Here is a 14351-nt window from a genome sequence, read left to right on the forward strand (position 1 = left end):
ACCATTTGCAACAACATAGATGGATCTAGGGAGTATTATGCTAAGGGAAATAAGCCAGTCAGAGAAAAACAAATACCATTATGATTTCACTCATATGTGGAATTTAAGAGACAAAACAAATGAACAAAAAAAAAATAAAGAGACAAACCAAAAAACAGTTATCAGAAGGTATGTTGGGGTAATGGGTGAATTAGGTGAAGGGATTACGAGGATACATATCTTGATGAGCACTGAGTCAACATATGAAATTGTTGAATCACCATATCGTACAGCTGAAGCTAGCGTAACACTGTGTGTTAACTACACTGGAATTAAAATAAAGAATAAAAAAAGATCAGTTAGAAGATGTAGGAAGACTTTCCAGATCACTGAAGTTTTCTTAGTGATTTCCAATCAAACTATATAGCTAAGTAAACACCTACACTTACAAAGTTTGTGGTAAATATTTAAGAATTTTCTGCAGTTCTGGGTATATGAAATATTTTTTGAAACATAGGATTTTTGACATTAAACTTAAAATGGTGCTTGTCTCTTTACTTCTTTGTGCTGTTAATTACCCAAAGCACTTTAAACAGACTGGTAGATTAAAAAAAATGTGAATAAAGTAAGTTTGTGATTTAGTTGTTTCCACCAAGGCACAGTCAAGCTAATTTCATCATGTAAAAAGCCTAAGACAGCAGCATGGTGTGTGTAATTGATGGAAATGTCAAAGAAATGGCATCAATGAGTATAGAATTTGGGTTAGGAGCAAAGTAAAACTGTGAAAAAAAGAAATTAAGGGACTTAAAATCTAGCTGAAAATATTTGGACAAGGTAATTTGAATACAGATGATCACTGAAAACTCATGGCAATACATCCCCTGTGGTCGGTCTCACTGTACCAGTTTGAGAAACCATTGTAAGGAAAATCCGGACAGCCAAGCATCCAGTTGGGTAGTTTCCATTCTTTCTGTGAAAACATTTATCATCTCCAGTGTGATTTGCACATGCTGATTAATTAATCTCCAAGTGATTATTTTTTTAAAATTATTTGACAGATAATTAGATCTCCTGTAAATCTAGTTTAATAAAAGCATGCACGAAGTGTTGAAAGTCCATTTAATGATTGGCATTCGTTTTCAACAAGATGTTCTGGCTGAGTTGTTTCCTTATTAGAAACATCCCTTTTGGAAAATACTTTAAAGATTAAGTAAAAAATCTCTCCCAGAAAATATGACAATAATTTTCAACACTTTCATTTCATGAATACCTTAAGGCTCCTATGCTCCAATTCCCTCAATCTCTATTAATTCACAAAAAGAGGTGTGCTTAATTTTCATGATGTTAAAAAGATGAAAGCCATGGACAGTCTTTAGTTTGATTCTGAAAATAAAAATGTAGAGGGAAGTAGTGGATGTAATTTCAACAATTGAAGAATTTTAAAGTACTTGTATTGGGAGGGAATTAAAAGAAGAATGGGTTCACATGCCTTAAATTACAAAGTAAATCTCTCTAATCTGAATCTCAAGAAGGTTAAATAATAAATATAAGGACATAGAACTGATTTATGATAGAGCCAAGTGGAAAAGAAATATAGAGTGTTACACAGAGTATATCTATCTATCTATCATCTATCTATCGCCTATCATCTACCTATCATCTCTCTGTCATTTATATATACACCGAGAAAGGGAGATTGAGAAAGAGAAAGAGAAAGACAGAGACAGACCGACACACACACACACACACACACACACACACACACACACAGAGTGAGAGAGAGAATAATGGTCCCGACTACAGGGTGAAAGATATTTGTTTACACTGAAACAGCCATCAGTTATCTGGTCAAAACTCACCAGCTCTAAATTGCACAACTCTTTAGGAAGAAATTCCATTTCTTTTTTGTAAAATGTCCGGACAAATTCTCTCTGAAGTGGTGTACATACCAGATAATGGTCAGAAGTGATAAACTTTTTCAGTTCCCTAATTCACTTTTTATCTTTTCCCAACCTTCTACATTTACTGATCCAAATGCTAAATCAGAAGCTCCCAACTGAACAGCCACTGATGTAGAAGTCAGGAGTCAATGGAAAATCTTCAAAATATTTAAAAACCTAAGAGAAATTATATATTTTATTAAACAGTGTGAATTCCCATGAGACTTCTGGCCTTCAAAAAGGCTATTATTAAAGAAGATTGTACTAAGACATATCTTTATGTTTATTACTTCCATTTTCTATTGTAATGTAATGTAAGTAATTTTTATGAAATCCATATTATTTTATACCTATAAAGTGTGTTTTACATTTTAAGAGAAATGTACTGTGAAACCTTATAAGTATATAATCTTTAAGTAAACTATTTAATTTTCCTTGGCTTGTAGAATTTAAGTCTCTATTCACCCTCATTTTTTGATATTGTCTGTTGGAAGGAAAACTACTACACAGAAAAGCTATTTCAAAGTTAAACACACACACATAATTTCATGTTTGAACTCTGGAAAATGAAATTAGGAAGTAATGCTTTATACTATAAAGTCATAATCCAAATTAGGTAAAATCCCATGGTGACATAAATCAGTGTGTTGTTTTAAAATATGTGTGTCTATGTAGATAATATTATTATACATACAAGTACACATACATATATACTTTATCAATAATAAAGCATTATTGTTTAATTTCAGGAAAAAGGAAGTGTGATTATGAATAAGATTGATTGCCCTATTACAATGAGAAAACACTGTTCACTGACTTTTTCCTCCATGACTTATTTTCTGTCATGCTAAATTTTCAGAATGGTGTGTTTTATTTTTTCCTGGAATATAAGAATCTTTGCTTTAAAAAAATATACACTGCAATCTTGATTATGAGATGTCGGTACTTTTAAGTGGCTTACAGTTCAACCACTGAAGAGGTACAGAAATTTTAAGAGGTCATTTGCATATCGGTCATTGACATTTTGTCAAATAGAAGTAGAACTGGAGTGGAGTCAGATGGGGTTGGAGTTAGGAGAAATTAGATTTAAACAAGGCGGGGATCGTGTACTTAGTCCTACTTCCATATTGGCCTTCTCATTCAGTATATGTGTAATGGTAATCTCTCTGAGCCTCAGTTTGCTCATCCCTGCAAGGAGGGGAACCCAATAGCCATTGGGTTCCTTGGAAAGCTGACTCTGAGATGGAGATCAGCACATCTTGCTTGTTATGGAGTGTGTTTGGGAGCAACACTCATGGAAGGGAGAAGAAAGAAGCAGGATTCAACAGCAGAAGCTCGACTGTGATATAGCTCTAATGGAATGCAAAGTTATCCTAATAAAATACATTTGTTTCTTACTAGAGAATGTATATTTTTCTTTAACAAGGTTTTTAAAATTTTTTTTAATGTTTTTCATTTATTTTTGAGAGAGACAGAGAGAGGGAGATTGGCAGGTGAGGGGAAGGGAGAGAGAGAGAGAGGGAGACATAGAATCTGGAGCAGGTTCCGGGCTCCAAGCTGTCAGTGCAGAGCCCAATGTGGGGCTCAAACTCAGAGACTGTGAGATCATGACCTGACCTGCAGTTGGACACTTAACCTACTGAGCTACCTAGGCACCCAAAGAATGTATATTTTTCTTTAATAAATTGAAATAAATTTCTATTTGGATGTTAAGAAAATAAACGCTTGTTTGATATTAAGATGGAACTCATCGGTTTACAATGGAACTCTTGGCTTTCCTCTATTAGGGGCAATGGCTATGCCAATATGAATTTCTGCCTGGAAACTGTTGTTTTAATTTATATTTTGCAGCCTCACTACTTGAAAGTTTAAACTGTTTTTTTTTTAACATTTATTTATTTTTGAGAGACAGAGAGAGACAGAGTATGAGCAGGGGAGGGCAGAGAGAGAGGGAAACACAGAATCCTAAGCAGGCTCCAGGCTCTGAGCTGTCAGCACAGAGCCTGACACGGGGCTTGAACCCACAGACCATGAGATCATGACCTGAGCTGAAGTCAGATGCTTAACCGACTGAGCCACCCAGGTGCCCCTCATTAGTTGAAAATTTAAAAAAATAATGATCCTTTTAAACTGAGAGAATGTTTTGTTTTGTTCTGTTTTTGTTCTTTAGGTGTTTAGTTTTTATTTAAATTCCAGTTAGTTAAGACACAGTATAACATTAGCTTCAGGTGCAAAACACAACAATTTAATACCTCCTTTTGACACCCGTGGTCATCACAAGTGCCCTCCTTAATCCCCATCACCTATCCAACCCATCCCCCCACCCACCTCCCCTCTGGTAACTGTCAGGCAAACCAAGTTACAGACTTAAAAAAAAAAATTTTTAAGTTTGTTGTTTATTTATTTATTTTTGAGAGAGAGACAGAGAGAGTGAAGGGGGAGGGGCAGAGAAAGAGAGGGAGAGAGAGAACCTCAAGCAGGCCCCACCGTCAGCATGGAGCCCGAGGTGGGGCTCAAACTCACAAACCATGCGATCATGTCCTGAGGCAAATGAAGAGTCAGACGCTTAACTGACTGAGACACCCACGCGCCCCAAGTTACAGACTCTTAACTACAGAGAGAATGTTTTAATTAAAATTAGTCCTATGACATTTAAGAGTTAGGAAATATTCAATTGACATGCTGTCAACGAGATCATTTTTTAAATTAATCATTATTATTAACACTTTTCCCCATAATGACTTCAACCTCTCTCACAGGTTAAAATAAGTTTATTTCTTCAACAGTTTATACAGAAGTATATAGCTGAACTATGAAAAGACACACTATCACTATCCATTGATGTTATAATCCTAGAGATCTGAACCTCAAACCAGGACTTGATTAACTGAGGTTGGTGATACGGGTAGTTTTATGACTGTGCAGCAAAACCAAGCAAATCCAAATCAAACCAAATGAAAACCAAATACAATGAAGCAACTTTGTGACTTTATCTTTAAAAATTGAAAATTTTAACTTAATTGAAAAGTCAGTGGATATGACTGGTACATACCACCTTTTTCGTGTGAACAGTTTGAAGAAATCCAATCAGTCCAAAAGAGCCATCTTTCCTCAATTCGGGGCAGTTAATATCTGGCTTCCTCAGCAGTGTTTTCCTTTGGATTTTTTTATTCCTAATTCAAAACTGATAGTAACTTGGACACACACACCCACATAAAAGGACAAAAAAGAATTAAAATCCATGTTGCCTGGCAATGACTGGATAGTTAGTGTTCCTATCTAGTACTTTTATTCATTCTTTAATCCAATCATATAAAATGTGTGTGAAGTACAATATGAAGGTTTTAAACACAGTAAACACATATTAAGGGAAACTACACCTCCTGTGTTTGATTGGATCTGTTAACCCACCCCAAGTAAGGAAGACAGCAAAAGGACATAATAAGAAAGGAAGGAAAATGAAGTAATTTAAATTTGCACACTGCTATTGATATTTTAGAGGAAAAAGTTATTATTAATGGTCATTTCCTCACTTTAACTATTTTTGCATACAGACTAGTTCTAGACAGGGTAGAGATAATTCTTAATGCTTATCTTGGGTGATGTAATACAATACTTTAATTTCAGAAACAGAGACAAAGCTGTCCATTTTTTAAAAAACAAAGCTTTGTAGAAGTAAAAAAAAAAAATAGAAATCTCTGTAAGGTAAATATTTGAATTTGTAATTTTTGGGGAAAAAAAGTCAGCATATGACTATGGGTCTATTTTCCTGAAGAGCTGGGGAATACTCTGTCTTTTTTTCCTAACCTGAAGTTTCCTTGTTTCCTTTTATTTTTTTAAACTTAGCTGGGACATCAAGAATTCTAACTGCTTTCTCTGTTGGAAGATGGCCAGTAAGACAATCTGAATAATAAAAGAGAGGGATTGTTGATAGCTGTTTCTTGCCTAAATACATGTCCCTTGCCTCCTGCTGGGTTTTCTCATGGTTTCTTGTCTCACTTCAGTGTATATTCAGGGTACATCTGATTGATTTGATCGGTACAAACTCAGTGAGAATGGAATTAAGAAATTAAAGAGATGATAAGAAGGGGAAACTAGTTTTTATTCTTAATAAGTTGGATTCTCTTAATTTAAGTCACAAGCGAGGCTCTCACTCTGTTTCTTTCCATTTGTTGTGGTAAATTAGCATGACACGTGCAACTTAATTTTTTCCTACTTACGTGGAGATGATAATAGATAAAGTCTTCCCAGTCATCTCTCATTCTGCCAGATATTTCCCTGTGGCTCTCTATTGCTTACAGGAACCTAGTCAACCTGGCAATGCCAGCCAGCAATTTAATCAGACAGTTTTTCCTATTTAGCAGGAGTCCTTCGAGTGAGCCAGCATGCTCAAGCAAGACGTTTCTACTTACCCTGAACCACCTCCTTCCTCTTCCCCAGGTGTGCAAATGATGTTCCTTTTCTAGAATTCTCATAGACCTATTGTATATTAAGCCTCATTTTTTACTGCAGCAAGCATTGAACTTTATTCACTCAGACTTTTAAAAGAATTTGTTCTTTGTAGCATTTATTTCCAAAAAGTCTGACTTGCTTTTTTTTTTCAATGTTTATTTATTTTTGGGACAGAGAGAGACAGAGCATGAACGGGGTAGGGGCAGAGAGAGAGGGAGACACAGAATCAGAAACAGGCTCCAGGCTCTGAGCCATCAGCCCAGAGCCCGACGCGGGGCTCGAACTCCGGGACCGCGAGATCGTGACCTGGCTGAAGTCGGACGCCTAACCGACTGCGCCACCCAGGCGCCCCTGACTTGCTTTTTATGTATCATATGCTGAGCCTAGTTCTAAAACTGTAAACTGTAAACTCATGATTGGGAAACTACTGGGAAAGGCGGATATGCAAACACATCTCACATTATGTGGTAACATTGAATAAAAATACATAAGACAGGCTTAGAGGAGAGCAATTCCTGTGAAGTAGAGTAAGACTTTGAAGGGTATGTTCAATCAGAGGCCTGATGGGAAATGATTATTCCCACACTAGTTTTCACACCAGCATTTTTGAAATTTGCTTTGTTGGAAAACAATCAATCAATCAATGAAATACAGGTAAAGGTTGGACAATATTTTTTCACACACACATGCTTTATGTATGCCAAAAACAAAAGAGAAGGAATAAAAGATTAAAATAGAGGTGGGTTTTTGTTTTTTCTCATATGAATTAATTACACATGTTAAGATTAGTTATATAGAAATCAAAAATACAGCTAATATGTTCAGATTAACATTGCATAATATGTATATAGTATACAGTGTGATGAACGTCATCATTCTATGAGTTAGATTAGAAGTACGGCCAAGAAACTTTCACACAGTGATCTTTCAGAAGATCACTTAAAATGGTGATATGTCAAAAAACATAAAGCTTGGATAGAAATGTAAAGACATTTACTTTTAAAGTACTTATAAGAAATAACGCAGAACATTTTTGTTTGTTTTTTTGTTTATATATTGCTCTCCTTTTGAAAATTCTCTTTGTGCCCAATATAGTCATCCTCATAGACTTCCTGCTTATTGCCAAGTATATCTTCATCCTTTCATCTTCTGTTGCTCACTGGCCTGTCTTGGTTTCAGTTTCCAAGTCTCATTTTCACACTGATAGGTGATCACCAAACTTATTTCATCTTCTTTGAGGACAAAAAAACAGACTATAAGGGGAGTTAGCTGATGGAGGTCTAGCCAATGAAATGTGAGCAAAAGTGATAGATATCACAGTGAGGTCCATAAAAGTTCCCATGAACAATCCTCCACCCTCTTTCTGCTTCTGTAGATTGTGGATTGGAATGATGAAATTAGAAGCAAGATGTGAAGATGGATTAGCCACTAGATGGAAAAAGAATGAGCCTCTGAATCGCTTTTTGGAGGAGAGCTGTAAGCTGATCAAGAGAGCCCGTTCTGGTCTTCATGTGAGTTTGATAACTGTCATTTACTTTATGCTTTTGGCCACGTATTACAAGAAAGAGATGAGCTCAGCAAATAATTGCCTGGTTTGCAAGCTGAAATAAAAGAGGTAGAGAGAAAGTCCAGATATTTGGTGTCCCTAACAGTTAAAAGGGGGAACCACTGATCCCAAGCAATGTAAGCTGGAACCTGAAGAAGATTTGAAAAGCAAACACCTGTTAAGACTCAGCCCTGCAGCATGTATCTGACTAAACATGTTATCTGAGAGGACTCCCAAGGAACTGGCTTTTAGTTGTGAAAAACAAGAGGCATGGTCAGGGAGAGTGCAAGGATGCAAAGAAATAGGTCTAGGAAAGAAGTTGTGGTATGGCTAAGTGGTATACAGTATTCACTGGAATCAACATTAGACTTCTTCCAAGTTTCTTAGAGATTTACATTTCCCAAAACATCGTAAGTCCAGGTTAAAGAAAAGTGTGCTACTCAAGCTGCAAACAAACTGTTAGATATCTACATTTGCCAAAATTGAGCTGTGAAAGAGATATAAGCCTCATGGAGGATATACTCCACAGCACCACTTCAGATAAACCTGAACAGGACAAAGGGCAAGGAAGAACATCTCAGAGTTTGGCAATAGTGGCCATAAAAATGTTGAGGCTAAAAAAATTCCAGGAACTCATAGAAGCAATTGGAACCAGAGTGGCTCAGAGAAAAGGAAGAAAGGACATTCCATGGTCCATCCCATATTTTCATCTGATGATTCTGACTCCCCTCCTGAGTGTGTGGGGCCTTGGACTCCTGAAGGACCTCAGGCAGCATTCTTACCCTACTCTTCTCCCTCTTGGGTCTTTCTCCATCTTTCTACATATCATTCTTCCACCTTTATTCCCTAGAAGGGCTATCATTTATTCTTTTATCATTAAAGACAATGGAATTTTTTCTTAATTTTACATCCCCATGTAAAAAACCTGTCTACCTACAGTTCTTGGTGAAATTTTATGCTAGCTACCGACTACTCAGTTATGTTCTTGACATAAAGAGAGAAGTTTCGGGATTTTAGAACTTTCGGGATTTTTAGAAATGCTTGCTTCATTACATAAATTACATACACACACACACACACACACACACACACACACACACACACTCATACGATGTAAAACCAAGCCAAAATACTGGTTCCTAAGACACTTTTTCCAGTTTGGACATCTAGGTCTTCTTTTGTTAGTAAAGAACTGAATATCGATTCTCTTTACATTCCTGAATGCCTTTGCTGAATTGGATGACAGATTATATAAGACAAAGGTTAATTATATCTAAAAATATTATTCTTGTTACAATGCTAATGTGTGGGATGTTTTTAAGAAATACTAATTGGATAGAAATAATACCATTTAGTCAGTAGATAAAAATAAAATGTGTCAAATTTTAATTTGAAGCAGTATTCCTTTGTGTTCATGTATAATACCACAGAATTTTCTGAGGTAGAGCTGAGGATCAGATGCTGGCATGTGTGAGTCTATAGAAATCAATTCAAATTCTGGATTTCTACTTATTAGCTCTTTAGACAGAGAGCTAGAACCTAGTAGGTTTTGTTTTACATTTTTTATTTATAAAATGCTTATAAGAATATTTATATTACAGTATTTTGTAGTTATTAAGTGAGAAACATGCTACTACTAGGCTATACTAGGACCTCAGAAGTTAGTATGCACCCAACCTGTTTAGTAGCTTTAAAAAAATAGAAATAGAATAATAATTTCTCATTAGAATTATAATTGTAACTGTAATATTTTAAATCTTTTAACTACCTTATAAGGTATAATTACTTATGTATATTTCTATAATCATAACATCTTATATGTAGTAGATTTTTTTGAGAATAGAAATGGTATATCATTCATATTTGTTTATTTCTATATCCAAATCAAGTTTCTATTATAGTGGTTGGAATTTAGCTGGCATTAAGTAAACATTATTATACAGAATTTACTGTTAAACTGGAGTTTTCTGTTCTATTTTTTGAAAAGGAAACATATATATTTTTTAATAATGCAAAATGGTGTGAATTTTTGAATTTCATACCTGGACCAGGTTCATGAGAGTATCCCTGAAGTGTCCTGAGGTCTCTGAGTAAATGTCCTCTTGAAGGTTGCTGTTGTATTCTGGGGAAAAAAACTTTCATGTTAAAGGTATGATTTATTATAGAACCACATAACAATGTGCTTTGTATAAGTTAATGCTATTGCCCCAGTTGTGGGTGGAAAGCACAGGAAATACAATCGATCTGTTGACATCTCTTTGTCTTGAAGCCAATTTTCTAAACAGTTCTCCAAAGAAATGTGGTAACTAACAGTAGCATAGGCACAGGTCTGTTTTCTTAAAAAAACAATTATCTTTATTCCAAAATTGAAAAACACCACTGAAAGTCATTTCACATTCTCTAATTCTCAAAATTTGCTCTTATGCATTCTATTTCCGTAAACTGCTACCCAGCCCAGCACTTTCCCCAGGTGCTCTGTATCGTTTTAATATGTAAAAAAATGTTTATTTATTTATTTTTGAGAGATAGAGCACAAGCGGGGGAGGAGGAGGGGCAGGCAGAGAGAGTGGGATAGAGATAATCCCAAGGAGGCTCCATACTGTCAGCTCAGAGCCCCAACGCAGGGCTCCAACTCATGAATCTAGAGCTCACCTGGTGAGATCATGAACTGAGCTGAAATCAAGAATCAGATGCTTTGGTTAAGCTTCCGACTTTGGCTCAGGTCATGATCTCACAGCTTATGGGTTCAAGTCCCATGTTAGGCTCTGTTCCAACTGCTTGGAGCCTGGAGCCTGCTTCCGATTCTGTGTCTCCCTCCCTCTCTGCCCCTCCCCTGCACACGTTCTGTCTTTTTCTCTCTCTCTCTCAAAAATAAATAAACATTAAAAAATTAATTTTTAAAAATTTTTTAATTTATTTTTTTATTTTTTTTCAATATATGAAATTTATTGTCAAATTGGTTTCAATACAACACCCAGTGCTCATCCCAAAAGGTGCCCTCCTCAATACTCATCACCCACCCTCCCCTCCCTCCCACCCCCCTTCAACCCTCAGTTTGTTCTCAGTTTTTAAGAGTCTCTTATGCTTTGGCTCTCTCCCACTCTAACCTCTTTTTTTTTTTTTTTCCTTCCCCTCCCCCATGGGTTTCTGTAAAGTTTCTCAGGATCCACATAAGAGTGAAAACATATGGTATCTGTCTTTCTCTGTATGGCTTATTTCACTTAGCATCACACTCTCCAGTTCCATCCACGTTGCTACAAAGGGCCATATTTCGTTCTTTCTCATTGCCATAAACGTTAAAAAATTAAAAAGAATTGGACGCTTAACCAACTGAGCTACGCAAATGCCCCTCATTTTAGTATTTTAAGTGAAGGTTCTTCATCCCCACTGGGAAATACCCCTTGTTTTTGTTCAAATGCAACAGAGCTGACTGTCTAGAATATTTTCTTGATATTCAATGTGAGGCAAAACATGAAGCAATGCAATTTAAAGCATTATATCTTTTTAAAAAAAGAATTAGCTTATCTTCTCTTAAAATGTGTAGAAATTTGATTTTGTGATAGATCACAGTGATGATGAGATTTATGCAAAGTGAACTAGTTACCCATATTTGTAGAATTTGCTAAGTGCTCATTGAACTTAGCCTTATTTCGTCTATATACCTGGTCTCTTCAGGGTAAGCGACAAAATGCTCCTGAACCACAGTGCTGGCATTTACCTGTATTAATGTAAACACTCACCTCATAGAAACTTGTAATTCTTTTCCTGGAAACTTTGCTTAACTTGATTGTGCAGAGAATTGTTTCATTTTTGGTAATATAATCATCAGTTTTACTCAGTGAGTTGATTGGTCTTGAGTAAGTGATATATCAAATTTAAGAGTATCTTAGAAAAAAACTTTAAAACACATAAACTGAAATATTTTGTGTGTTATTTGAAAAATATGAAGTTTACGTGTGTGTAAAATATATGCACATATGTATATTTCCTTACGCAAATAGTACGCTTCTCGCATCTGGAAAATTTCTCCATTTGTTCTTGAAGCTAAAATATCAATGAGGCAATTCTCTTCAGTGCCTGCTCCCTGTCATACAGAGAAAGAGAGAAATATAAAGGCATTTGTATTGGGAATAATAGTGCATCTTATGTATAATAAAGATTTACAACATTCCTGATATTCTGAGAGATGGCAGAGAGGAAAGAAAGGATGTTTGGGATAAAGATAGGTCCTATTCAGTTCTGGCTCTGCTATTTACTAGCTGCTTGACCCTGAGGAGATATTATTATCTGAAATCCTATTCCTTCATTTAGAATAAAACAACATGGGACTTTCTAAATAATGTGGAAAAAGATGTTTGAACAAGGCTCATGGCACTGATATTTTTGCTGCTAGAATATCATTCTTTGGAGAGCTGAAATTAGAACCTGGGTCTCCTAGTTTCCTAAAGATGCTTCAGGGACCACTCCCTGCCTCTCCCTAAATGTGAAATTTTGTGCTATTGGTCTAAACATTAGGCTGGGTGCTTTTTATGGTCCCTTACAGCTATATGGACAGATTTTTTCTCTGATTTTTCCCTGTTGTTATAAAAACAACACATATTCCAGAAAATGTTAGAAATCCTTACCATCCCATGTAATATTGATAAAATGTAACAGTTTATCTAAACAGTAACATATGACTTCCTTCTTATAGTTGTGGTCACATCATTTTGCAAGAGGTAGGAATTGCCATATGCAACTTCAAAAAAGCGATTAGTTGAAATTCATATGAATTTTATACAATGTCTATTCTCATCTGCAAATATGATGGCCAAAATCCAAGTTCCCTTAATTTTTCCCCTTTCCTGTCTCCTGTCACACATCGTTTGCAGATTGCATAATCTGGTCATTGGCAGGAATCGTATTGGAATGACTGCAATGGTTCTGCAGGTGTTTAATATCAGCAGTTGGAAGATGTTAAAAAGCCTTTTGTACCCAATCCCTAGCGAACAAAGTCTCTATCAAATCTGTAGTCAATTTATTTCACGGAAATGGCTTTTCTGTAAAGAATTATTATAATTCTTCAGAAGTAAAAGTTTTATACTTTAAATTAAAAAAATTTAATATTTATTTATTTTTGGGAGACAGAGAGACAGAGTGGGGGAGAGGCAGAGAGAGGGATACAGAATCTGAAGCAGGCTCCAGGCTCTGAGCTGGTCAGCACAGGGCCCCGTGTGGGGCTTGAACCCACCAAGTGCGGGATCATGACCTGGGCCAAGTCAGACGCTCACCTGACTGAGCCACCCAGGTGCCCCAAAAAGTTTTATACTTTTGAGCAATAGTTTTTGGAAAGGAGTAACTTGAGGTTACAAAAATAAACAAAGATATCATCTATATTTTGTCTCTGACTCAGTATCCCACTTTTACTTAGTGAGTCCAATTTTTACAAATAATTTGAAGAGGTTCACATGTTTTATAACATTTTTGCTTAATATATGAATGTGTACTAGGGAGAGATAAATATGGACAGCCCTGGAGGCTTATTTTGGGTTTTTTTTTTTTGGTTTTTTTGGTTGTTCAGCATAGAGCTGGGTCAGTGAATCTGAGTTTGTGCAGCAAAAGAATAGGCTGATCCAAGCTCCTGGGCTGTAGAATCCCTCTCTTCCTAACAGGGTCACTTCACCTGAGCACAGCATCGCCACTGTTTTATTTATTTATTTATTTATTTATTTACTTACTTATTTTTTAACGTATATTTATTTTTGAGAGACACAGACACAGTGCAAGCTGGGGAGGGACAGACACACAGGGAGAGAAGGAGACACAGAATCCGAAGCAGGTTCCAGGCTCTGAGCCTTCTGCACAGTGCCGGTTGCGGGACTCGAACTCGCGAACTGAGAGATTATGACCTGAGCCGAAGTCCAGCCACTTAACTAAGCCACCCAGGCGCCCCTCACTGTTTTGTTTTTGCTCAGATATTCTTTCCCCCACCCCTGATCACATACAGGAACATCACAGGGCAGTTCCCTCTCTACTTAAATATTGCCCTGCACTTGTTACAGGTATATTTTTGTATCAGAATAGTACCTTCATGGCATGCCAGAGTTCATGAGCATCATAAGAAGGTGGCGGGTACATGAGGCCAACCATGACATCTTTGAAGTGATCTGAAAGTTTCTCCTTCAGGTCACCAATTAGGTCCTATGGGTGGAAAAGTAAATACTTTTATTATATTAGGTACTAACTTTACAAGAGAAATGGGATAATTGCAGAAAGTCTTCTACTAAGATGTCCTTTCCTATGTCATTTCACATAGTAAGAAGCCTGGTTTTGCATTACAGGAGTGGATGGACTTGATGGATTTGAAATGTCTTATGTAATCATATCTCTGCATGAGAGGTCGTATACATGGACATTCTGGTCATGTAAATACAAAATGATCTTCTTTCCCTAAT

The 14351-nt window shown here is 36.3% G+C and overlaps 1 protein-coding gene across 1 annotated transcript in view; it reads right to left on the reverse strand.

Annotated features, from left to right (window-relative positions):
- The window catches only part of ANXA10 (annexin A10), a 98966-nt gene that overhangs the window by 15414 nt on the left and 69201 nt on the right, over nucleotides 1-14351 (reverse strand). Inside the window, exons 4-6 of the mRNA XM_045463677.1 lie at nucleotides 13984-14097; nucleotides 11911-12001; nucleotides 9960-10039 (exon numbers count right to left, since the gene is read on the reverse strand). Of these exons, the coding sequence (XP_045319633.1) occupies nucleotides 9960-10039; nucleotides 11911-12001; nucleotides 13984-14097 (285 nt within the window). The remainder of the gene's footprint in view (nucleotides 1-9959; nucleotides 10040-11910; nucleotides 12002-13983; nucleotides 14098-14351) is intronic.

The sequence above is a fragment of the Leopardus geoffroyi genome, chromosome B1, assembly GCF_018350155.1.
Source record: "Leopardus geoffroyi isolate Oge1 chromosome B1, O.geoffroyi_Oge1_pat1.0, whole genome shotgun sequence".
Classification (NCBI taxonomy): domain Eukaryota; kingdom Metazoa; phylum Chordata; class Mammalia; order Carnivora; family Felidae; genus Leopardus; species Leopardus geoffroyi.